Source organism: Neomonachus schauinslandi, chromosome 12 (genome assembly GCF_002201575.2).
Source record: "Neomonachus schauinslandi chromosome 12, ASM220157v2, whole genome shotgun sequence".
NCBI classification, from domain to species: domain Eukaryota; kingdom Metazoa; phylum Chordata; class Mammalia; order Carnivora; family Phocidae; genus Neomonachus; species Neomonachus schauinslandi.
The window spans coordinates 64,908,452-64,936,122 of record NC_058414.1 but is presented as its reverse complement, the minus strand read 5'-3'; the positions used below and the strand labels follow the sequence as shown (position 1 = coordinate 64,936,122).

The 27,671-nt window shown below is 39.0% G+C and overlaps 2 protein-coding genes across 2 annotated transcripts in view; one reads left to right on the top strand and one right to left on the bottom strand.

Annotated features, from left to right (window-relative positions):
- Nucleotides 1-13,789, top strand: part of KIAA0895 (KIAA0895 ortholog) — a 43,435-nt gene extending 29,646 nt beyond the window's left edge. The window contains exons 3-7 of the mRNA XM_021699336.1: nt 2,370-2,513; nt 3,557-3,689; nt 4,226-4,531; nt 9,081-9,178; nt 13,628-13,789. Of these exons, the coding sequence (XP_021555011.1) occupies nt 2,370-2,513; nt 3,557-3,689; nt 4,226-4,531; nt 9,081-9,178; nt 13,628-13,789 (843 nt within the window). The remainder of the gene's footprint in view (nt 1-2,369; nt 2,514-3,556; nt 3,690-4,225; nt 4,532-9,080; nt 9,179-13,627) is intronic.
- A 670-nt stretch (nt 13,790-14,459) lies between these two features.
- LOC110588895 overlaps nt 14,460-27,671 on the bottom strand; it is a 44,742-nt gene continuing 31,530 nt past the window's right edge. The window contains exon 3 of the mRNA XM_021699286.1: nt 14,460-15,468. Coding sequence (XP_021554961.1) covers nt 15,383-15,468 — 86 coding nt within the window. The 3' untranslated portion in view covers nt 14,460-15,382. The remainder of the gene's footprint in view (nt 15,469-27,671) is intronic.

Here is a 27,671-nt window from a genome sequence, read left to right as displayed (position 1 = left end):
TAAACTTTATCATAAGTGTGTACGTATAGGAAAAACATAGTGTACGTAGGGTTTGACAGTGCAATTTCAGGCATCCACTGAGGTCTTAGAACATATCCCCTGCGGATAAGGAGGGAGACTACCATAGTAACCAGATAACCACATTTTTTTTTCTAGTGAGTAAGCATATGCTAGAAAAGCTAATTTTATCTAAAATTAAGTACATACTTAAAAACATATAACTACAGGTCATAATAAATCTCCTTAACCTTTTTTAGGTCTAAATATTGGTCCAATGTAGAAGGTACCACTCTGTCTTTCCTGGAATTAAGGCCAGATTTCTCATATTCTTCTCACTCTGATATATTGATGACTAGTCATCATTAGACTGTTGTATGCAAAAAATCTTTGCTAATCTGCTGTAGTGGGTTTTTGATTGTGTGCTTTTATTCCTTTTTTTTTTTTTTTTTAAGATTTTATTTATTGACAGAGACAGCGAGAAAGGGAACATAAGCAGCGGGAGTAGGAGAGAGAGAAGCAGGCCTCCTGCTGAGCAGGGAGCCTGACGGCATGGGGCTTGATCCCAGGACTCTGGGATCATGACCTGAGCCGAAGGCAGATGCTTAACGACTGAGCCACGCAGGCACTCCATGGTTTTATTCTTTTAATTATCATAGTTGTCATATAAAAAATTAGCGTTTGGGGTATTTGTGCTATATTCCAATTCTCCAAGATCCTTCTTTTTGCCATGCACATGAATCACCTGGGGATCTTGTTAAAGTGCATGTTCTGATTTGATAGGCATGGTGGGGGCAAAATTCTGCATTTGAAACCAGCTCACATGTGAAGCCAATGCTGCCAGCCTTTGGACCACACTTTGAATTGTAGGGCTTTTGATAACAGTTTTGGGAACAAAAGCCAGTCAAAGCCTATTGACGCCATTTCTTGTTATAACTTTATGACACATGTAGTTTATTAGTAATACATATTTTTCCAACAGGGATATAGATGTTGAATTATAACTTGTAGTGTTTGAGTTTTCTGTAGTTTTTGTGTTGGGCATACTTTCTACAGTGGTGGCATTTAGAATGAACATACCGATGATGACAATGATGATACAATAATTGACAGGTACTGACCACTTACTGTCCCCAGACACTGTGCTTTACAAAGATTGACTAAATTTTCCAAATAAAACCATGAAGTAGACATTATTATTGTTACCCCATTTAAAAATGAGGAGCGCTTGGTAACAAGTTAAATGACTTGCCCATGGTCACACAGCCAGAGTGGGGACAGAACCAGGACATCAACACAAGTAGTCAGTCTGACTCTAGAGCTTATCGTTTTAATCTCTTTACTAGTTTGACAGTAGTCTGGAAACTAGACTTCCTATAATGGATTTTCTAGCTTCTCTCACAATTGCTGTAAGATATATTTGAATTCTCTAGCTTCTTTCCCGAAAGACTTTTTAAAGATTTTTATGTTCTCCTTTCTTGTGGCTTTCCCAAGATACTAGTGATCTCTAGCTTTTTTTAGTCTTCCTTTCTGCATATTTGTGTTAGAAAAGATCTCAACTTTCATATTCTTTTGATGTAAAAATTTATGAAGAATGAGAAGTAGGTAGTACATGTCCCTGAATGAAAGATAAAAGTGTTTTTAGTAATGTTGACACTGTTTTCTTTGAAAGACGAGCCCTGGAAAACTTCAGATTTTGTAAGATTGTCACAGAAGAATGGTTGATTCTTTTGTGTGTTCTTTTTTTTTTTAAGATTTTATTTATTTGACAGAGAGAGCGAGCTAGTGAGAGCAGGAACACAAGCAGGGAGTGGGAGGGGGAGAAGCAGGCTTCCCGCCAAACATGGAGCCTGATGCGGGGCTCGATCCCAGGACCCTGGGATCATGACCTGAGCCGAAGGCAGACGCTTAACGACTGAGCCACCCAGGCGTCCCTCTTTTGTGCGTTCTTAAAAATTGGGGCATTTTTGTCTTTATCTAAATGGCAATTATAATTCAGTACGTCTGGAGACATACCTTCTACTCTGAGTTCTCCTGCCAGACCACCAAATGGTCTTGGAGAAGCCAAGGAGCCCCTCTGCCTTGCCTTCTCAGGCTGTCAGATGATGACACTCTATGCAGTACCTTTAAACGCTCAGCATGTGAAGGGAAAGAGGATTTGTAAGTGCAGAGGTGTTTGTAAAACTTTGTGACAATGAGTGAAAGCTGTTTAGAATCAGTTATGGTACCTCCCTTGCAGTTTCATTTGGAAATCAAGAAACACAACACAGGTCATGATCCATAAGAATATAACTGGTTTATTACTTATCTCAAAGTAATAAGATGCTATTTATTTTCATTATCCCTGTTGTTGTTTTTTTTTTTTTTTACAGTCCATCAATATTATGGAACTGACTTTACAGAAATATGGAAGTTATGAAAAATTTGAGCAGGCCACTGGTGGCAGCCTGCTATCTAAAACTCGAATCTGGAGTCATGTTCGGAAGTACATGATGAAAGAAGGCTGCCTGGGTGAGGTATGAATCAGGAGTGACACGAGATGCTGTTGGCATTTTAACTACTCATCTAATTAGTCACCCAGAGATCTCACTAAATTGAATTGCTGTGTTCAGTTTCTTTGTGTTTTTCTTTACTTACTACCCTTTCTGTATAGCTTATGGGATTATGGGAATTTTTTAATGAAAATTATTAATGAAGCAATTTGCCTCAGTGGCCTCCTCTTAGCAGCCAGTTCAAAATGGCCAAGCAGAGAAGCGGACTCGGGCTTGTGTACCTACCTTTGCCTGATTTTAACCAGGGGGGGACTGTATTTGACAGCAGCACAACAGGGCACTGCCTCCTCAGCACAGCCCTCTACTTTCCTTTAATTCAGGAAAGGTTCTTGAGTGGCGCATGCTCAAAAGTGGAAGGGTCAAAAGTGATTATCATTTTCTTGGTATCTGGGAGATTCAAACTGGTACAAGCAAAATAAAAATATACTGTATCATATGATCTCAGTGATAGGAGGCATTCTTAATCTCAGGAAACAAACTGAGGGTTGCTGGAGTGGTGGGGGTTGGGAGGGATGGGGTGGCTGGGTGATAGACATTGGGGAGAGTATGTGCTATGGTGAGCACTGAATTGTGCAAGACTGATGAATCACAGATCTGTACCTCTGAAACAAATAATACATTATATGTTAAAAAAAAAATAGGAAGGGAAAAATGAAGGGGGGGAATGGGAGGGGGAGACGAACCATGAGAGACGATGGACTCTGAGAAACAAACTGAGGGTTCTAGAGGGAAGGGGGGTGGGGGGATGGGTTAGCCTGGTGATGGGTATTAAAGAGGGCACGTATTGAATGGAGCACTGGGTGTTATATGCAAACAATCATGGAACACTACATCAAAAACTAATGATGTAATGTATGGTGATTGACATAACATAATAAAATTTAAAAAAAATTTTTTAAATAAATAAAATACTGATTTATGGGTCTGTTGTTTCCTGTGAAAGCTTCCTTTCCCGAGCCTTTACATTTTGTTTTATATGTATGTATTTTTTTCCTCTTGCTTCTTAGATCGTAGTTCATCTCACTGAAGACCTGCTTTCCCGAGCTTCAATGACAGTGGTAAATGGGTGCCCAACATTGACCATTAATGTTTCCACGGCACGTGAGCACTGGCTGGAGGGAATGCTGAGGCATGAAATAGGTAGGGGCAGCCCTTCTCCATTTGTTCACTTGTAATATCAGAAATCAGCAGCAAAGAAACATTCTTTTATAATGGGTTTTTTCTTAACGGTATTTGGCAAAAGGTAATGAAATTGTTAGGTTTCATTTGAACTAAGATATTAATGTCTCACTTCAAATTAGATTTTTTTAAGGTACCATGTAGCTGTGTTAAGCTTGGAAAGCCATTTAACTCCCGGGTTTCACCTCCCCACGTTTCTGAAAATGAGGGAAATGGAACTGAGTGCTCTCTGAGATTCTTGTCAAATACCAAGTCTCTGATTCTTCCCTTTAAGAAAATAAATGGTATAAAAGTTACACCTCTTCTAATGAGACATGCGGTCCTTCTGAAGGCAGAGTAGCTCCTTCAAAATGCTTTAGGGTCAGGTCATTTTCCACTGTTTTGATTCATAGGTACACATCAATTTGGTTTTAGAACTGTTGGTAGAATCTTTTTTGGATAAGAATTAAAATGAGAATGTCCTTTCTTGTTTTTCACGCGCCTTTTCTTCTCCACAGGCACACATTATTTTCGAGGTATTAACAACCTTCAGCAGCCATGGAACAGTTGGACTGGCCGCAAAAAACATGAGCTAAAGCCAAACAATCCCACAGAGGAAGGACTGGCAAGTATTCACAGTGTCCTTTTTAGAAAAGACCCCTTTTTATGGAGGGCTGCCCTCCTCTACTACACTGTTTATCGAGCCAGCCAAATGTCTTTTTGCGAACTCTTCAAAGATATTGGAAAGTTTGTCAAGGACCCCAATACAAGATGGGATTATTGTGTACGAGCCAAGAGGGGATGGACTGATACTTCCCAACCAGGTGAGTGTCTCTTGACTGTAGATTTGCCTTATGGTTAGTTGTCTATTGATTTTGATCACATCCTTATCCACTAATCAGAGAAATCACTCACTTATAAAAAATTAAACCTTTGTTACTTGAGGTCCGTGCTAGTTTTCCCAAACCATATTTTGTTAGCATTCTTTTTTCAGATCTCATTTTGAAAAATTTCAAACCTACGGACATATGGAAATGATAGATTTAACACTCATATTACCCATCCTCTAGATTGACCAATTGTTAACATTTTGCCAGTTCTGCTTTTTCTTGCTCTGATTTTAAAAACAGCTTTACTGAGATGTAATTCACATGACCTACAGTTTGCCCATTAAAATGTATAGCTCAGTGGTTTTTAGAATGTTCATGGAGTTGCGCAGCTATCACCACTATCTAACTCCACAACATTTTCGTAACCCCAAAAAGAAACCTGTACCCATTAACAGTCATTCTCCATTCCTTCTTCCCCAAGTTCCCAGCTCTAAGTAACCATTAATCTACATTTATAGGTTTGCCCATTTTGGACATTTCATTTAGATGGAATCACATAATATGTAATCCTTTGTGTCTGACTTCTTTCACTTAGCATAATGTTTTTAAGGTTCATCCCTATGGTAGCATGTATCAGTATTCTGTCTTTTTTATTGCTGAATAACATTCTATTGCACGTATAAAACACATTTTATTTTTCCATTCACTGTTAATGGACATTTGAGTTGTTTCCTCACGTTTTGGCTATTATAATGTTACTGTGAACATTTGGGTACAAGTTTATATTTTTAATTCTCTTGGGTATATACTTAGGAGTAGAATTGTTGGGTCATATGGTAACTCTCTGTTTAAGCTTTTGAGGAACTGCCAGATTGTTCTCCAAAGTGAATGCGATATTTTATATTCCCACCAGAAGTATATGGGATTCTTATTTTTCCATATCCTCACCAACACTTACCAATACTTGTATTTTCATTTTTAAAATTATTATAATCGTCTTAGTGGGTATCTCATTGTTTTAATTTTTTAATTTAAAAAAATTCCAGTATAATTAACATACAGTGTTATATTAGTTTCAGGTGTACAATATAGTGATTGAACAATTCTGTACATTATTCAGTGCTCATCACGATAAGTACTCTTAATCCCCATCACCTTTTTCACCCATTCCCCACCCACCTCCCTTCTGGTAACCCTCAGTTTTTTCTCTATATTTAAGAGTCTGGTTTTTTGTTGTTGTTTTTCATTGTTTTGTTTCTTAAATTCCATATATGAGTGAAATCATACGGTACTTATCTTTCTTTGACTTATTTCAGTTAGCATTATACCCTCTAGATCATCCCATGTTGTTGCAAATGGCAAGATTTCATTCTTTATTATGGCTGAGTAATAATCCATTGTGTGTGTGTGTATATAAAAACACACATATAAACATACACCACATCTTCTTTATCCATTCATCTATCATACACAGGTTGCTTCTATTAATTTGGCTATTGTAAATAATGCTGCAGTAAACCCAGGGGTGCATATATCTTTTCAAATTGGTGTTTTCGTATTTTTGGGTGAATACCCACTAGTGCAATTACTGGATCATATGGTAATTCTGATTGTTTTAAGAACCATCATACTCTTCCACAGTAGCTGTCCCAGTTTGCATTCCCACCAACAGAGCACCAGGGTTCCTTTTCTCCACATCCTCACCTTGCTTCTTGTCTTTTTGATTTTAGCCATTTTCACAGGTGTGAAGTGTTTTGATTTGCCTTTGCCTGATGATGAGTGATGTTGAGTATCTTTTCATGTGTCTGTTGGCCATCTGTATGTCTTTTTTTAAAATGTTTTATTTAAATTCAATTTAACATATAGTGAGTGTATCATTAGTTTCAGAGGTAGAATTTAGTGATTAATTAGTTGCATAGATTACCCAGTGCTCATTACATCGAGTGTCCTCCTTTAAGCCCATCACCCAGTTACTCCATCTCCTTCCCCTCCAGCATGTATGTCTTCTTTAGAGAACTGTCTCTTTGTGTCTTCTGCCCATTTTTTTTTTTTTTTAAAGATTTTATTTATTTATTTGAGAGAGAGAGAGAGAATGAGAGACAGAGAGCACGAGCGGGAAGAGGGTCAGAGGGAGAAGCAGACCCCCCGCTGAGCAGGGAGCCCGATGCGGGACTCGATCCCAGGACTCCAGGATCATGACCTGAGCCGAAGGCAGTCGCTCAACCAACTGAGCCACCCAGGCGCCCCTTCTGCCCATTTTTAATTGGATTATTTCAGGGTTTATTTGGTGTTGAGTTGTATAAGTTCTTTATATATTTTGATTACAAACCCCTTATCAGATATATCATTTGCAGATATCTTCTCCCATTCACTAGGTTATCTTTTTGTTTTGTTGGTTGTTTCCTTTGCTGTGTAAAAGCTTTTTATTTTCATGTAGTGCCAATAGTTTATTTTTGCTTTTGCTTCCTTTGCTTCAGGAGACATATCTAGAAAAATGTTGCTATGGCCAGTGTCAAAGAAATTGTTGCCTGTGCTCTCTTCTGTGATTTTTATAGTTTCAGGTCTCACATTTAGGTCCCTAATTCATTCTGAGTTTATTTTTGTGTATAATGTAAGAAAGTGGTCCAGTTTTCCCAGTGTCATTTGTTAGACTTTTTCTCATTGCATATTCTTGCTTCCTTTGTCAAAGATTAATTGACCATATAATCATGGGTTTCTTTCTGGGCTCTCTATTCTGTTCCATTGATCTATGTGTCTGTTTTTCTACCAGTACCATACTGTTTTGATTACTAGAGCTTGGTAATATATCTGGAAATCTGGTATTATGATAACCTCCAGTTTTATTCTTTTTCCAGATTATTTTGGCTATTTGGGGTCTTTTGTGAGTCCATACAAATTTTAAGATTATTTGTTCTTGTTCTATGAAAAATGCTATTGGTATTTTGATAGGGATTGCATTAAATCTGGAGATTGCTGGGTAGTATGGACATTTTAACAATATTTGTTCTGCAAATCCATGAACATGGAATATCTGTGTCATCTTCAGTTTCTTTCATCAGTGTTTTATAGTTTCTAGAGTACAGGTCTTTCACCCCTTTGGTTAAGTTTATTCCTAGATATTTTATTATTTTTGGTACAATTGTAAATGGGATTTTCTTATTTTCTCTTTCTGCTGCTTCATTATTTGTGTATAGAAATGCAGTGGATTTTTGTATATTGATTTTGTATCCTGCAACCTTACTGAATTCATTAATCAGTTCTAGGAGACTTTTAGTGGAGTCTCTATATTAAGTTGATGATCTTCTTAAGTTTGAACCCATACATAAAGCATTAAATTTGTACTCCTCTCCCTACCACATTTTAGGTATGTGGTGTCATGACCTGAACCACAATTAAAAGCCAGATGTTCAACCAACTTAGCCACCCAGGTGCCCCCATATAACTTTTTTTTTTTTTTTTAAGATTTTATTTATTTGACAGACATAGTGAGAGCCGGAACACAAGCAGGGGGAGTGGATGAGGGAGAAACAGGCCTCCCCATATAACTTTAAGAAAACTGTTTATTACTAAAAATTTGAAATTTGAAAAATTTCAAAAGAAGTGATTAATCGGATGTGCCCTCATTAAACATCACTTAATCTTAGTAATTATCAACATTTCCTAGCAGTGGGTCATCTATTCTTCTAAGTTCCTGTTTTCCTATAGTATTTTAAATCATTTCCAAACATCATGTTCTTTTACCTATAAGTACTTCAATATGTATCTGATTTATTCCTCCTAAAAAGTAGGAACAGCTCATGAGATCTGAGCCTAGTTGAAAAAGTGTACCACCTTTTTTCTGTAATTCCCATGCTATTAGCATACCCCAAAAAATTAATTTCTTAATGTATGAGTTAATATGATAGAATTTTAGTCAATTTACACAAGTTATGGGAAAAAAGTTGTCTTTGTAAGTGGAACACTAACTAGGCTCAGATCTCATGAGCTATTCCTTTTCATGTTTTCATATTTTCTTCTATTTTTAAACCTCCATATTAAAATCCAGTTTTAATTCTTGTTTTCATATGGAGGCAGAGTATCAACATCACCTATAGCTGTTTTTAATGGGGTAACGGGTAGTATTTTTAAAAACCAGGAGTTTCTGAAATCCCATGTCTCCACCTTGCCCCCTGTGAGACTTACTGCTCAATAGCTGTCCTCCCTGCTGCCCCAAGTGCCTCCATACACATGGGAGTTAAGGTTATGATCAAATGGTGGGAGTGTGGATGACATATCCTCTATTTTAAATCATCAGTATTTTTTTATGATTAGAAAAAATGCTGTTTTAACTATGGGGAAGGGGGATCTGGGGAGAAGAAATTCTTAAAGGGAAGCTACCAGTCTGCACATTATCCTGGTGCTACCCAAGACCTTGCATTTTATGTTATGAAGATAGTTAATTCTAATTTGCCATTTTTATTTTTATTCAGGACTGATGCCTACAGTAAGGGGACTGTGTTAGTATCTAATTACTTAGAAAATAAAAGCTCTTGTCTTCCTCCAGGGTGCTTCAGTAAAGACCAGGTATACTTGGATGGTATTCTACAAATCCTCCGATACAGAGAGACCATTGACTTTCATCTTCTGACCGCCCTGGGGAAGGTGAGTGAAACCAGTGGCATGTAGTCTACAACACACCAGGTCATCATTTCCTCAGGCTTGATTTAATGATTAAATAAGATTCAGATTCAAATTGTTTTTAGACTATGTGTTTGAAGTTTCCTGGAGGAAGAAATAATGGTGTCACAAAGCCAAACTCCAAAATTTCTCTGAAGGGAATAGGAAATTTGGCAATGTATTACATGGTTTTATTTTATATACTGCTTTCTCTAAAGCATTTTAAATAAGCTGCAAGTATAACACTTCCCCCTTTAATCTGACATGACCCTGTGATTTTCTTAAGAAATCACTGATTTGATAAGGATTCATGCCTTACATTTGGTTATAATATTTAATCTCTCTTAATCTATAGAAGTCCACTTTGTTCCCTGCCCCCCGCCCAAGTCTTTATTTTTCCTGACATTTTTCTTGAGAATTCCTACAATCTGTATTATCCTATTGTTTTCTTGTGATTAGGTTTGGGTTAAACATTTTTACCAAGAATACTACATAAGTGACTTGTATATTTCATCACCTTAAAAAGCACATACGTGATTTTGTTCCATTATCAGTGATGCTGTATTTGATCACTTGGGTAAGTTAGTTACTGCCAGCTCTCTCCCTTGTTTTGTAAAGGTACCTTTTTTTATATTAAATAATGTGTGGGGTAATACCTAAGAATGTACTGTTCCTTAACCTTCCAAGGAATGGTTTTAACATCCTTTGATGATCTTTGCCCATATCAGTCAGCAAAATAGAGATCTTCAAATTCTGTTACATTTCACTCCTTTTTTGCATTATTATTATGGACTTAAGTGTTTTTTTATTCAACCCTTCCAGTGGCTGCTCCTGTTTTCTGGCAAAGTAAAATGTTCTGGGTCCATCTTACACCTTTTCTATCCAAATCTCAGATGAGCTATTTCTCCAAGGAAGACTTGATTCCTTTTAGTGAAAATGGTATTTAGAAAACAGTGAGTACTAGGTGTGCTCATTACTCCTGGAATATTGATGCTTCTAGGTTTTCCCAGTGAGCAAATCATGTATTTGTTTTAAATCATAAGGGGATTCTAATTCAAATCAGACACTGCAAGTTTCTTTTACACCTCCCTTTCCATATGTGTATCTCCTTTCTCTTTATATGAGATCTGTGTTTTATGTTTACTCATTCTTTCCTATAATAAACTCAGAATGGTTTAAGAAACAGTGGGTATACAAAGAAATCAAAGAGGAAACCAAAAAAATACATGAAAACAAATGAATATGAAAACACAGTGGTCTAAAACTTTGGGGACACAGCAAAAGCAGTTCTAAGAAGGATGTTTATAGTGATACAGGCCTACCTTGAGGAACTAGAAAAGAACAAAGCTAGTAGAAAAGATCAATGAAACCAGGATCTGGTTTTTTGAAAGATAAACAAAATTCATAAACCTTTAGCCAGACTCATTAAAAAGAGAGGACTCAAATCGGATACAAAAGAGGAGAAATAGGATACCACAAAAATAGAAACATACAATCCTCTAAAACTGAATCAGGAAGAAGTAGAGAATTTGAACAGACTGATTACTAGTAATGAAACTACATCAGTAATAAATGAATTCCCAACAAACAAAACTCCCAACAACTAGGACCACATGGCTCCATGGATGAATTCTAAATTCTACCAAACAAAGAGTAAATATAATTCTCAAACTCTTCCAAAAACATAGAAGAGGAAGGAAAATTTCCAAATTCATTCTGCAAGGCCAGCATTATCCTGATACTAAAACCAAAGTCACTACAAAAAAAACTACAGGTCAGTATTTGCAAATCAGTCATGATACATCACATCAGTAACAAAGAATTAAAAACCACATCATTTCAATAGATGAGGAAAAAAAAGTTTGACAGAGTACAACATCCATTAGTGATAAAAACCCTTGACAAAGGTTTAGAGGGAACATACCTCAACATAATAAAGGCCATAAATTAAAACCCAAGAGCCAACAATGAAAAAACTGAAAGCTTTTCAAAACTCCTCTAAGATCAGGAATGAGACCAGGATGTCCATTCTTACTTTTTTTTTTTTCAACATAGTACTAGAAGTCCTAGCTGTCAGACAAGAAAAAGACATAAAAGGCATCCACATTAGTAAGAAGTAAAACCATCAGATGACATACTATATATAGAAAACCCTAAGGACTCCACCAAAAAACTGTAGAATAAATGAATTCAGTAAAGTTACAGGATACAAAAATCTATTGCATTTCTATACAATAACAACAAAGCAGAAAAAGAAATTAACAATCCCACTTACCGTACTAAAAGCATAAAATACCTAGAAATAAATTAACCAAGGAGGTGAAAGACCTATATTCTGAAAACTAGAAGACACTGATGAAAGAAATTGAAGATGACACTAACAAGTGGGAAGATAACACTGTGTTCTTGGATTGGAAGAATTAATTTTGTTAAAATGTCCATACTACCCAAAGCAATCTACAGATTCAGTGCAATACCAATCAAAATACCAGTAGCATTTTTCACAGAACTAGAATAATCAATCCTGAAATTTGTATGAAACCACAAACAACGTCAAGTAGCAAAGCCATCTTAATAAAGAAGAACTAGGCTAGAAGTATAATAATCCCAGATTTCAAGATATACTACAGAGCTATAGTAATTGAAACAGTATGGAATTGATACAGAAATAGATACATAAAACATTGGAACAGAATAACCTAGATCATTTAATTTATGACAGAAGCAGAGTACACAGTGGAAAAAAGACACTTCCTCAATAAATGGTGCTGGGAAAACTGGACAGCTGCATGCAAAAGAATGAAACTGGACCACCTTCTTACACCATACACAAAAATAAACTAAAAATGGATTAAACACCAAAAACCTAAAAGGAAACCTATACAGTTTATCTCTTGGACATATTTATGGATAGGTCTTGTCAGTCGAGGAAGGAAGAAGAAAAATTAAACCACACCGGTATCAAACAACAAACCTATTTTCATTACTTAGTGGTAGAAATACTCAAAATAATTTCAATAATAACTTAAAAATTAAAACCTAAGGGACATCTGGGTGGCTCATTCAGTTAAGTGTCTGCCTTTGGCTCAGGTCATGGTCTTGGGGTCCTGGGATCAAGCCCCATGTCAGGCTCCCTGCTCAGCGGGGAGTCTGCTTCTCCCTCTGCTTGTGTGTGCTCTCTAATAGATAAAATAAAAAAATTAAAACTTATTAAAATATAAATGAACATGATTTCTTTATTTAAAGCCTTTCTACTGAATCTTAATTTTTAGAACTTAAAGAGTTTCATCCATAAACTCAATATACTTACAAGAGATTGGCTTCTTACCTAATAAAAAAAATAAAAATATAAAAGTAAAAAAAATACTTCTTACATAAGTAAAAAGATTTTATAGGATACTTGTTTACAAAGAGAATTTAACATAAAACAGTTTTATTTCTGAAATTAAATAGAAATAGGAATTCAGTCTATAATCGTGCTGATTTTCCTAATTCAGTGATACGGTATTTATATTCTAGCTGTTTCCTGGGTTCTTTCATTTAGATTTAGTCAGGACATTTGTTTAGGTTTTAGTCTCTCACACACATGTATTAAGTTTAGTTATGTAAATTCTAGACAAACAGTATAGGTCCAAGATAGAATGTTAAATACTGACTTGATTTTTTTTTTTTTTAAAGATTTTTATTTATTTATTTGACAGAGAGAGACACAGCGAGAGAGGGAACACAAGCAGGGGGAATGGGAGAAGGAGAAGCAGGCTTCCCACAGAACGGGGAGCCCGATGCGGGGCTCGATCCCAGGACCCTGAGCTGAAAGCAGACGCTTAACGACTGAGCCACCCAGGCGCCCCTGACTTGATTTTTTTTTTTTTTACGGTCATGGTATGAGCAGGAAGAAAAATTTTTTTTTTTTTTTTTTTTTTTTTTTTAGTATGGGTGCAGAGGGAGGGGGGAGAGAGAGAATCTCAAGCAGGCTCCACGCCCAGAACGTGAGCCCAGTGCAGGGCTCCATCTCACAACCCTGAGATCATGACCTGAGCTGAAATCAGGAGTCGAACACTTAACCTAATGTGCCACCCAGGTGCCCCAATACATTCGTATTTAATACAGTAGGGAAAGGAAGCCATTGATTTTTGTTATTTTGCAGGTATTGAAGTAATGTTTCTCTTAAGACTTAGGGAAGAAATTACTTACATTTAAAAATTAACCCACCGGGTGCCTGGGTGGCTCAGTTGGTTAAGCGACTGCCTTCGGCTCAGGTCATGATCCTGGAGTCCCAGGATCGAGTCCCGCATCGGGCTCCCTGCTCGGCGGGGGGTCTGCTTCTCCCTCTGACCCTTCCCCTCTCATGCTCTCTGTCTCCCATTCTCTCTCTCAGATAAATAAATAAAATCTTTAAAAAAAAAAAAAATTAACCCACCTTCCTTTTTTCAGGTCTCTTACGAAGATGTGGATCGCTTGAAAGGATTGGCAGTTATTGAAAACATGAGGGTCCCTCATTTCCTGCAGGACCATGGCCGATACATGGAACATTTAGAGAAGATTATGGAAGTGAATGAACTGACCGACAGGGAACTGAAAGATCTTATATATTAGTCCGCATTCTGGCAGATGTAGCTAAGCTATACCTCTGTGTATGTTAGCACCGGCATATTGATAAAAGAAAAATGACTGTTTACATGACTTTTCTGAAGAACGATCTGCAGTATTCAACTGAATTTTTTAAAAAGGTTAAGTACAAACCTTAAACGTTTCTATAGGCTGCAGGGGGAAGTTCCTCCTATTTTTATCTGAATCTCAACAGCGTCCACTGAAAATACTACTGGTGAGTGTTTTTGAAGAATCTTGGCCAAATCGAGTGATAGGCTGTGTGGGCAGTAAGCACTGCTCCTTAGTGCTTCTGCCTGAGCACCAAGACTAGCCCCGACTATAGAGATAGGACAACACTGGAATTCAGACTCCCAAGATTATATTTTATTTGATAAGTAATTATAGTTCTCCTTTGAAAAATTAGTTTTGTTTTGCTCCCCAAAGCTAGCTGTATCTAAGGTTTCTTATTCCTCTTATATGTTAAGTAATGTTAAAAAGGGGAAAGGCAGTTTGAAAAGTTTTCATTAGTTCTTTATCTTCCACATTGTTTCACCTTATCAGTTTATAGGAACTAGAGAATTACCTCATTTTGTCCAGTTATTTCTCAACTAAACTTTATTTGCTGAAACATATTATATACCTTCAAGATTTTAAGTTTTAGGGTCTTTCGCTCCCCATTCCTTTATATAAATGATAAGTAAAAGTTCCAGAAAGGTTTGTCTACATAGATTAAAACAGTTGGGGAAGAGAGAAGCTACTCCCCTTTTTATTAAATGGAGCGACTAGCAAGATACAAATAGATTAATGTAGTTCTTGGAGGCACCGGATATTGACTAGGTAGTGTCTACCATAAACTTGACCATGCTCTGAAAAATGGAATTCCTAGACATTGCTATTTGATAAACTGGCCTTGTCATGTTGGCTCAGTATATTTTATCGAAATCTTTGACTTCATCAACCCAATAATGACATAGTTTGAATTTCAAAAATGAGAATTCTGTTTTGCTGTATTTTCTCTGTTAAAAGCTTATACACCTAGCTTTGTATTATCAATTTCAATATATATTGGATATATATACTTGGGATCAAATGGTTCTTCAAACAACTTATTTGAATGATCAGGAAGAACACTGCTGTAAGCACCCCATTCAAAATTGCTACTGTAATTTTTACCCAAAGCTATCTTGAGTGTTTATCTTTACCTCAGTTCAGGCTTAAATATGGTGCTAACACTGGTAGATGCATACAGCAAAGTCTGGTTCACATTCATGCTAGGAAATGATTTTAGGAAATCTTACGCAGGCTAGGTTATGTGATTTTTCTCATTCATATATCTAGAAGGGCTTGCCTCAAAGAAGAATGTTGCAGCAAATAGGATATATTCTAACTGGCACCTGGTGGTTCTTGCAAAGCCACACATCTCACCTTTGGTAAGTAGCAGGCCAGGCCCTTCGGAGCATTAAAGGCACACACACATGTGTCATGATGGCCGGGGTGTGGCCTGTAGATTCTGTGCAGGGTTGGGGCACATTGTGCCAACACTAACCAGATACTGGAAAACCACTCTTGACCCCTCCAGCATATTTCCTTGTAGCAGAGTCATCCAGTTTCAGCTTTGGTGTAGCATTTTCTAACTTCATCTTCAAACTTATCCAAGATGATTGTGAAAAACAGTGTTTTGTTAACTGGAATTGAAGTATAGACAAATGACCATATTTATGTCCTGTGATTTAAGCCCAAATGCTTATAAATTCAACATTTGTAGGCAATAACACTGTTAATCTTATGTTATGGTTTAAATGTAAAGGAAAATCACAGCAGCCTTAATATCCTGTTAGTAGGATTATTTACAATGATTCTAGTCCCTGAATTTTAAAATGGATATTCCCTATCTGATTTGGAAAAGGAAACACTTTCTTGCCTTACTGCTTTGGTAAAAAAAAAAAAAAAAAACAGTTTTACCCAAAACAAAAAAAAAAAAAAAAAATGACCTTAAATCACATTAATTGTCTTAAGATATTTTAAAAGTTAGCAATGAACCAAAAATAGTTTCAGATTAGCAGAATACTTAAAGAGCTCTAAGCTTTAAAAGTTGGGATTGAAGATTTAATTAATGTTTATTCTCTTTCCTGAAAGAGCATTAAGTTCAGTTCTGTTCCCTTAAAATTGAAGTTTTAATAAACAGAAAATTATAGGAACAGTACTTAGAATAGTTGAAGGTCGCATGGTATAGGCTGTTGAGGATTAGGATTTCATCAATTTTGTCCACCGTAATTCTAACATATAGTTGTATCAAATACAAAGTCTGATAAACTGTTAGGTTTTCACATCAGATGGGATTCAAAGTAAATTGTTTGTAGACATAAATCCATAGTCTTCATTTCTTTATATTTTCACCTTTGTAAAAATGTTTAAAATTTGTATTTGTTTTGTGTGTATCTGGGCATTTTATGTTTAGCTATAGTAGAAAGAAGTAGCACTGAGGTTCTCAAATGAAGTATGTGAATATGTATGCATGCAATACTTCTGTTCTTTGAAAACTTAATTATATTTTTATTGTGGTATTTCTGCATTTTTGTGTGGTAATTATTGAAAGGTAGTTATTGGTCATGTTTGTCTTCTAATATCCTTATTTATAAGGAAATACTATATTTACCACACTCCACCTTTCCCCTGATTAGTTCAGCTTATACTCTAATGAGTGTAGGAGAAGGGAAAAGGAGGGATAATTTTGTCTTAATTTACTGCGCTATTCATTGAGTAAACTTCTGTGCAGAACGTCCTGAGGAGTAGGATCTGTGCTGAGTCCTCTGCTGAGGAAGACAGAACTGTTCAGAGTCCAGTGAGGAAGAGTGGCACAGAATCACATTATAGCATGGCCAGTCGCATACACAAAAAGTGCTACCAAAAGATCATAAACTGTAATAAATGGGCCTGCTTGTGTGTTTGAATCAGAGAGAGAAAGATCACTTGCAAAGTGGTTAGTGTCCACAATATTTTGTTTACCACTCTTTGCAAGGCTTGTGTTTGGAATCTGAGCAGCTTTAGCCCAGGAGTAGACCAGATGTATAGCTGCTTGGGTCAAGGGCCTGGAGGCAGTCCCTTGAGACCTCCAGCAGGTGCCCAAAGGAGCCAGTGCTTTACCCTTATTAGTCTTGGTCTTTGAATTTGAACCTTTACTTGTGAGACCTTGTCACCTCGCTTTGATTTCATCCATTTTTGTTCACTCTCATTCCAGTAGCTAAAGGAATTATGTCTTGAAACTATTGCTGGGATGTGAAATACCACTGTTTGTCAGCAAGCTATGGAATAGCTTTAAGAATACATAGAATTTTGAGAACAGAGAGGGAGGACCATATGAAGAGGAAGCAAGAGGATGGCCATCTGCAAGCCAAAGAGAGATGCCTGGAATAGGCCCTTCCCTATGGCCCTCAGGAGAGATCAAACATGCAAATACCTTTATCTTGAACTTTTAGCCTTCATAACTGAAAGGAATTGCACCTAGAGAAAGGACAAAGCAAAGACAGCAGAAATTTGACCACTGAGAAGAGATGACTGAACATTTCCTCTTCCCAGCCACTCAGTTAGCCTTACTAAAGAAGTGATGTCAGCAACATGGCTGAACAAGATGTCCCTCATTTGTGCCCCCTCCCCAGCCTCCCACCAATGATTTGGCATCGATCCATGGACAGAAATGCCTTTGTGGGACTTTGGGAATCCAGCAGCATATACCAAGCAACCCAGGAGGAATTTTGCCCACCCTTGCATTCTGTAAAAAACATACAGACCTAGGTCCTGGCTTGGACCCAGCAGTAGCCTGCGAACAAGCTTCGGCCCTTCTCAGCAGCAGTCCGCAAACCCCTAGAAAACACTAAATCATCTTAAGCGGTCACCCGTGGACAAGAGAGACCTTGTATAAGTCCAAGTTTCCAGCAGAAAAGTTTTAGCATCCCACTGGAGCAAAAAAATATGTTTAGATGCATTAAAGAGGAATAGTTTAGACTTATCACTCCTCCCTCAAGGTGGAACAACTCAAGGCCAAGAGAGGTCTCAGCCTGTGGTTTCTCCTGGGGGGGGGGGGCTAAGGGGGGAAGTGAGAGTGAGTGAGTGCCCAGCTTCCCCAGCTGTGCAGGATGCCGCCTAAGAGGCCCATTTCACTGTGGTCCCATCCAGAGTACTGAACCATGAGCTATGTGACTAGGGGATGGAAAGAAGCTGGGAGAGTAGGAGATATGACCTTTGGAGGTCATTAAAAGGACATAGAATCTACTAACTGCTTCACAGCCTCCATTAAGCTGGCTCATGAGCTGCTAAGGATACCTTACCCATGGATCTCCCTGAGTATATGGGAACCCCCCAATGCTTCATGTAACTAACGCACACCACACACACACACACACACACACACACACCCACCCACCCCCCCACCCACCCACCACCACCACCACCACCACCACCCCACCCCACCCCCCATGGCTGGCTCTCTGTGTGCACTCCCAACTGGGTTGAGAGCATATTTTGGCAGAGGGTAGTGAGCATGTGCAAAAAGCCAGCCCAAATTCATGGGCCAGAGAGGCCACAAACTTGAGCTTTAGCCCTACCCTTGGGAAAGCAAAAGGAAGACTGTCAGCACTGAACCTTGTCCGTTGCAAAATTGAGAAGGCATACAAGCTTAAGAATTCTGCCACAAGAGGTAGCAAGAAGCATGGAGCAGGCATATCCATAGAAAGTCACAGATTCTCTACCAGAGCTGACTGAAGGTATTTTTTTTTTTTTAAGATTTTCATGTATTCATTTTTAGAGCGCACACGTGAGTCAGGGGGAGGGGAGAGGAAGGGAGCGAGAGAATTCTTAAGCAGACTCCCCGCTAAACAGGGAGCCCACATGGAGCTCAATCCCAGGACTCTAAGATCATGACCTGAGCTGAAATCAAGAGTCTGATGCTTAACTGACTAAGCCACCCAGGCACACACCCAAAGGTATTTCCTGAAAATCGTAAAGATAGGAGGTGACTGCTACTTCAAATACAAAGACAATGCAAAACTCTAAGGAACATGAGAAATCAAGGAAACATGACACCACTAAAAAATGATAATCTAGTAACCGAACCCAAAGACATGGCGATCTGTTTACCTGATAAGGAATTCAAAATACCTATTTTAAGGAAGCTTAAAGGTACAAGTGAGGTACAAGAATACACACATGAACAAAATGAGCAGTTTAACAAAGATATCATAAAAAGGACAAAGCATACTCTGGAATAGAAGAATAAAATGAATGAAATGAAAAATACAATAGCACCAACATCAAAGGATCAAGCGGGGGGAAAAAATCTAAGAAGATGGGAATTTTGAAATTATCCAGTGATGGGAGAACAAAGGCAAAAAGAATGAAAAAGAGTGATGAAAGCCTATGTGATCTATAGGATACCATCAAAAGAAATAATTTGCAAACTATTGGACTTGCAGAAGGAGAGAGGGAGAAGGGAGAAGAAAGCTTACTTTTTTAAAGAATAAGGCTAACACACAAAAAGCTAAAAACTTCCCAAACCTGAGGAGAAATTTGGATATCCATATTCATGAAGTTCATAGGTTACCAAACAATCTCAGAAACCTTCTCCAAGACACAACAAAACTACCAAAAATCAAAGAATCTTAAAAGCAGCAAGAGCGGAGAAGCTTGTAACTTAAAAGAGAACCCCATACTGTTGTCAGATTTCTCAGCAGAAACGTTACAGGCCAGGAGAGAGTGGGATGATATATTCAAGTGCTGAAAGAAAAAAAAAACTGCTGAGCGTCAGCCAAGAAGATGGCTGAATAGGAGGACCCTAAGCTCACCTTGTCTCATGGATACAACCACCTAATACAACAACTAGATAGCATTCGTATCAGTGTGAATAACCCAGAAAATGGCCCAAAGACTGGCAGAACAAACTCCACAACTAAAGGCTAGGAAGGGGCCGCATCAAAGGAGGTAGGAAGGGCAACAATGCAGTCGGGGAATGAAACAAACAGTGGCCATCCACTGTGGGGAGGGAGCTAGTGACACAGAGAAGGGCAGAAAACAGACTTTCACACTGGGGAGCCCACAAATGGGGAGGATGAATCTCCGTAATATCTGCCTTTGAAAGTAAGAGGGGCCTTTCACAGTTTGGCTATTGTGGACATTGCTGCTATGAACACTGGGGTACATGTGCCCCTTCTTTTCACTACATCTGTATCTTTGGGGTAAATAGCCAGTAGTGCAATTCCTGGGTCATAGGGTAGCTCTATTTTTAACTTTTTGAGGAACCTCCACACTGCTTTCCAAAGGGGCTATACCAACTTGCATTCCCACCAACAGTGTAAGAGGGTTCCCCCTTCTCCACATGCTCTCCAACATTTTTTTCCTGCCTTGTTAATTTTTGCCATTCCTACCAAGATGTCCTTCAACAGACGAATGGATAAAGATGATGTGGTGCATATATACAATGGAATATTACTCAGCCATCAGAAAGGATGAATACCCACCATTTGCATCGACATGGAAGGAACTGGAGGGGATTACGCTAAGGGAAATAAGTCAAGCAGAGAAAGACAATTATATGGTTTCACTGATATGTGGAACATAAGGAATAGCACGGAGGACATTAGGAGAAGAAGGAAAAATGAAGGGGGGGAATCAGAGGGGGAGACAAATCATTAGAGACTATGGACTCTGGGAAACAAACTGAGGGTTTCAGAGGGGAGGAGGGTGGGGGGATGGGTTAGCCAGGTGATGGGTATTAAGGAGGGCACGTATTACATGGAGCACTGGGTGTTATACACAAACAATGAATCATGGAACACTACATCAACTAATGTGTACTGTATGGTGACTAACATAACATTAAAAGAGAAAAAAAAGTGAGAGGGGCCAAATTTCAGGAGTTCTTAAAACCAGTGACTTAAAGCCTGGAATTTTAAAAATCTTTGGGCTCAACTCTGGGAGAGCCTTGAGGGTATCAGGAAGCTGAGTCCCTGCCCTTAGCTCAACAAACAGCTCATGCAGATACAATATAGAACCAGTAGTTTGAAACATGCTGGGGGCAGACAGAAGGGAGAGTGATTTGCTCATCTCAGAGCATGGCTGGACAAACATCACAGGGAAACTCCTCCAGGGACAGAGGAGCTAGCAGGTGTCATTTGCCTCCTACACCTCCCCCCCAACCTCCCCCACCCCCATATAAACAATGGGCACCTGCAGGAACCAGTACAGTGCTGCCACTCATTAGCTAATTTGCTTACACCAAGCCCCACCACCCCTGCTTCAGCAGATCTGCCCTTCCTAGTCTAGCTTGCCTGAGTTCCTGCACTGTAGGTCCTCCAGAAGACCTGCACAAACTCTGCCAATACTACATCTCCAGACCTGCGTGTCTTGTGGAACCTCAGTTCTCGTAGTGGTGGGAACAGGTCTCATTTTACAAGATGATCTCACCACATTAAAATGTTAAATGATAAAATGTGCCCCACCCCTGCTGGTGACCAAACACTGCCCACAATAGGCAAAGACAGCCTCTGCAGACAACTGGAAGAAGGAAAAAGAGGCCAAGACTCAACAGCAGAGCACATGCAACACACATAGGTGACACTCCCTCAAGTGCCAGGCCCTGGGGAATAGGACACTACACTGCACGACACTACAAGACCTCTCCTTCATAAGGCTATTATCATTAAGAGCAAGAGAAGTAGCTGACTTTTCTAACACATACAAAGTCAGACAAAATGGGGAGACCAAGAAATATCTCCCAAATGGAAGAACAGAACAAAACCACAGCAAGAGACCAAAGCAAAAGAGATATAATATGCCTAATAGAGAACTTAATGATCATAAAAACACTCAGGGGAATGGAGAAAAGAGTGGAGGAAATCAGTGAGACCCTTAACACAGAGATAAAGAAGAACCTATCAGAGATCAAGAACACAGTAAATGACATTAAAAATACACTTGATGGAATAAATAGGAGGCCAGATGAAGCAGAGGAATGAATTAGTGACCTGGAAGAGAGAGTAATGGAAAATAACCAAGCAGAACAAAGGAGAGGAAAGAAAATAATGCAACTTGAGAATAGTCTTAGTGACTCCAACAAATGTAATAACTGCATTATAGTGTTCTCAGAAGAAGAGGGAGATAATGGGGCAGAAACTTTATTTGAAGAAATAATAGCTGAAAACTTCCAAAATCTGGGGAAGGAAACATATCCAGATCCCGAAGGCAAGGTATTTCCCCAAAAATTCAACCCAAGGAGGTCCACACCAAAACACATAGTATTTAAAATGGCAAAAAGTAGTGATAAAGAAAAAAAATTTTTTTTTAAAGCACTAAGAGAAGAGAGTTACATACAAGGGAACCCTGATAAGACTATGAGCTGATTTTTCAGCAGCAACTTTGCAGGCCAGAGGGGGGTTGCATGATACATTCAAAGTGCTGAAAGGGAAAAAATCTGCAGCCAAGAATACTCTACCCAGCAAGATTATCATTCAGAATAGAAACAGAGATAAAGAGTTTCTCAGACAAGCAAAAACTAAAGCAGTTCATGACCACTACACCAGTAAAGGGGAGTTTTTGAGTGCAAAGGAAGACTATAGAGTATGAAAAGTAAAAAACACAGAAACAGTAAAAATAAATATTTCTATAAAAGAAAATCAGTCAAGGGATCCATAAAATAAAAGGATGTAAAATATGACACCATATGCCTAAAATGTGGGGTGGGGGGGGGAGAGGAGTAAAGAATGGGTTTAAACTTAGCAACCATCAACTTCACATAGACTGCTATATGCAGAAGATCTTATACACAAACCCAATGGTAACCACAAATCAAAAACCAGTAATAGAGGGGTGCCTGGGTGGCTCAGTCATTAAGCGTCTGCCTTCGGCTCAGTTCATGATTCCCAGGGTCCTGGGATCAAGCCCTGTGTCAGGCTCCCTGTTCATTGGGAAGCCTGCTTCTCTCTCTCCCACTCTCCCTGCTTGTATTCCCTCTCTTGCTGTGTCTCTCTCTGTCAAATAAATAAATAAAATCTTAAAAAAAAAAAGTAATAGATATGCAAAGAATAAAGAGAATGGAATCCAAGTATACCACTAAAGAAAGCCAACAAAGCATGAAAGAAAGCAAGGATTAGAGAAAAATCTGTAGAAACAATCACAGAACAGGTAACAGCAATAAATACATATCTATCAATAATTATTTTGAATGTAAATGGACTAAATGCTCCAATCAGACATAGGGTGACAGAGTGGATTAAAAAAAAAAATAAGACCCATCTATATGCTGCCTACAAGACACTTATTTCAGATCTAAAGACACCTGTAGATTGAAAGTGAGGGAATGGAGAAACATTTATCATACACACGGATACCAAAAAGAAAGCTGGGGTAGCAATACTTACATTGGACAAAACAGACATTAAACAAAGACTGTAACAAGAGACAAGGGGTGTGGGGCGCCTGGATGGCTCAGTCACTAAGGGTTTGCCTTCAGCTCAGGTCATGATCCCAGGGTCCTGGATCAAGCCCTGCATCGGGCTCCCTGCTCAGCGGGAAGCCTGCTTCTCCCTCTCCCGCTCCTCCTGCTTCTGTTCCCTCTCTCGCTGTCAAATAAATAAATAAAATCTTAAAAAAAAAAGATACAAAGAAGGACACTATATAATGAGAGAGAGGACAATCCAACAAGAGGATATAACAACTGTAAATACTTATGCACCCAACATTGGAGCATCCAAATACATAAAACAATTAAAAACAAACATAAAAGAAATAATAATAAAATAATAGTAGGGGACTTTTAACACCCCATTTACATCAATGAACAGATCATCCGAGTAGAAAATCAACAAGGCTTTGAATGACACACTGGACTAGATGTATTTAACAGACGTATTCAGAACATTCCATCCTAAAACAGCAGAGTACATTCTTTTCAAGTGCACATGGAACATTCTCTAGAATAGATCACATATTAGGCCACAAAACAGGTCTCAGCAAACTCAAAAAGATCAAAGTCATACCATGCATCTTTTCTGACCACAATGGTATGAAACTAGAATTAACCAGAAGAAAAAATTTGGAAAGAGCACAAACACATGGAGGTTGAATAACATCTTATTAACCAATGAATGGGTCAACCAAGTGATCAAAGAAGAAATAAAAAATTACATGAAAATGAAAACACAACAGTCCAAAATCTTTGGGATGCAGCAAAAAGTGGTTCTAAGAGGGAAGTTTATAGAAATATAAGCCTACCTCAAAAGGAAGAGAAATCTCAAACAACCTAGCCTTACATCTGAAGGAGCTAGAAGAAGAAACAAAACCCAAACCCAGCAAAAGGAAGGAAATAATATCAGAGCAGAAATAAATGATATAGAAACTAAAAAAACAGAACAGATTGATGAAACCAGGAGCTGATTCTTTGAAAAGATCAAAATTGATAAACCTCTAGCAAGACTCATGAAAAACAAAGAGGACCCAAATAAAATTACTAATGAAAGATGAGAAATAACCACTAACACCACAGAAATACAAATAATTGTAACAGAATACTATGAAAAACCTATATACCAACAAATTGGACAACTTAGAAGGGATAAATTCTTAAAAATATATATAACCTGCCAAAACTAAAGCAGGAAGAAGTAGAAAACTTGAACAGACCAAGTACCAGCAATGAAATTGAATCAGTAATCAAAAAATTCCCCCCAAAAAACAAAGTCCAGGAGCGGATGGCTTCACAGGCAAATTCTACTAAACATTTAGAGTTAATACCCATTTTTTTCTCAAACTATTCCAAAAAATACAAGAGGAAGGAAAACTTTAAAATTCATTCTATGAGGCCAGTATCATCCTGATACCAAAACCAGATACACCACAAAAAAGAACTATAGGCCAATATCTCTCATGAATATGGATGCAAAAATCCTCAACAAAAAATTAGCAAACTGAATCCAAAACTACATGTAAAAAATTATACACATTATCAAGTCGGATTTATTCCCAGGATGCAAGGGGAGTTCAATATTCCCAAAACAATCAACGTGATACGCCACATCAATAAGAGAAAGATTAAAAACCATATGATCATTTTGATAGATGCAGAAAAAGCATTTGACAAAGTACAATATCCATTCATGATAAAATCCCTCAACAAAATAGGTCTAGAGTCATACCTCAACATTATAAAGCCCTTATATGAAAAACCCACAGCTAACATCATCCTCAATGGAGAAAAACTGACAGCTTTTCCCCTAAGGTCAGGAACAAGACACGATATCCACTCACCACTTATTCAACAGAGTACTGGAAGATCTAGCCACAGCAATCAGACAAGAAAAAGAAATAAAAGGCATCCAAATTGGTAAGAAAGAAGTAAAACTTCACTATTTGCAAATAACATGACACTGTGTATAGAAAACCCTTCAGACTCCAACAAAAAACTATGATAAATGAATTGAGTAAAGTCACAGGACATAAAATCAATGTACAGAGATCTGTTGCATATCCTATACACTAATAATGAAACAGCAGAAAGTGAAATTAAGAAGAAAAAAAACCCATTTACAATTGCACCAAAAACATTTAAATAGGAATAAACTTAACCAAAGAAGTGAAAGACCTGTAGTCTGAAAACTATAAAACACAGATGAAAGAAACTGACGACAACAGAAAGAAATGGAAAGACATTCCATGCTCTTGGATTGGAAGTAGAAACATTGTTAAAATGTCTACCAAAAGGAACCTACAGATTTAATGCATTTTGTATCAAAGTACCAATAGCATTTTTCTCTGAACTAGAACAAATAATCCTAAAATTTGTACAGAACCACAAAAGACCTAGCCAAAGCAATCTTGAAAAATAAAAACAAAACTGGAGGTATCACAATTCCAGATTTCAAGTTATATTATAAAGCGGCAGTAATTAAAACACTATGGTGGTGTGCCTGGCTGGCTCAGTTGGAAGAGCATGTGACTCTTGATCTTGGAGTCATGAGTTTGAGCCTGGTGGGTGTAGAGAGTACTAAAAAAAAAAAAAAGACAGGGAGGGGAAAGATGACGGAGGAGTAGGGGACCCTATTTCAACTGGTCCCTGGGATTGAGCTGGATAACTACGAGACCACTCTGAGCACCCACGAAACCAGCCTGAGATGTAAGAAGATCTGGATCTCTACAAACAGAATATCGCAGGCAGTTGGTTTTGAGGTACGAAGCAGAGAGCCGTGATCCTGCGGGCAGATATCGGAGGATAAACGGCGGCGGGAGGGTGCCTGGCCGTGGGGATCCTACACCGCAGTGAGTGACAGCCTCGTGCGCTGCGGACGGGGCACAGACTCGCAGACCGGTGGCGTCGGGAAAGAACTTTAGGGCAGCCCCCAGGGTGGAAAACCAGACCGGCAGGGTCACGCGCACGCAAACCGCACCCCCCCCCGAAAGAAACCGGAGCGACGGTCACACGCACGCAAACTGCAGCCTCCGAGACAGAAACCTGGTGCGCCGGGGTCGTGCCGGTGAACTGCAACCCCCGGGGTGGAAACCCCGAGCGGCAGAGTCGCGCGCACGTGAACTGCAGTCCCTGGGACAGAACCCCAAGCGGTGGAGTCGCGCGCCCGCAAACTGGGAGCAGCTGGTGGTTTTAGAAGCCCAAAGGGCAGAGACGTGCCCCCACCTGGAGGCAGGACTGGGAGCGCTGCGGAGGGGCGCACACCCCAGGATGCTGCAGTTTATAGCAGCACGGACAGAAACGGAGACGGTGTGGCCTGGAGAGCTTGCTGAAGAACAGACTGAGGTCTCTCTGCTCTGAGGCAGAGGGTTGGAAACGGTCTCTTCTGCTCTGACTCGCAGAAGAGACGCGGAAAGCCACCAGGGAAAGGCGCCAGAGAACAAAAGCCCCAAAGACTGATTCCCGCTGAGCCCATCCCCCACCACAGGGGCGCAGGGCAACTCCGCCCAAACAGGGTTGCCTGAGTAACAGCGCGGCAGGCCCCTCCCGCAGAAGACAGGCTGGGAAAACAAGAGGCCAGCAACCCTAAGGTCCCAAGAAAACAGGTGCATCTTGCTTGGGTTCTGGTCAATAATTTGGACTCTATACATTCCCTCAAACACCCATCAACAGAATGACTAGGAGGAGGAGCCCCCAAAACAGAAAAGACTCAGAGATTATGACTTAGGCTGCAGATTTACAAATGGATGCAGACATAACCAAGATGTCAGAGATGGAATTCAGGCTAGCAATTGTGAAGACAATGGCTAGAATGGAGAAATCAATTAATGGCAACATAGAGTCTCTAAGGGCAGAAATAAAAGGTGAATTGGCAGAACTTAAAAATGCTATCAATGAGATCCAATCCAATCTAGATAATCTAACAGCTAGGGTAACTGAGACAGAAGAGAGAATAAGTGATCTGGAAGACAGTATAATAGATAAAAAGGGAAAAGAGGAGGCCAGGGAAAAACAACTCAGAATCCATGAAAATAGAATCAGAGAAATAAGTGACACCATGAGGCGTTCCAATGTCAGAATAATTGGAATCCCGGAGGGAGTGGAGAGAGAGAGAGGGCTAGAAGATGTATTTGAGCAAATCGTAGCTGAGAACTTCCCTAATCTGGGGAATGAAACAAACATTCGAGTCCTAGAGGCAGAGAGGACCCCTCCTAAGATCAAGGAAAACAGGCCAACACCCCGGCATGTAATAGTAAAACTTGCAAATCTTAGAACCAAGGAAACCATCTTAAGGGCAGTTAGGGGGAAGAGATTCCTTACGTACAGAGGGAGGAACATCAGAATAACGTCAGACCTATCCACAGAGACCTGGCAAGCCAGAAAGGCCTGGCAAGACATATTCAGAGTACTAAATGAGAAGAACATGCAGCCAAGAATACT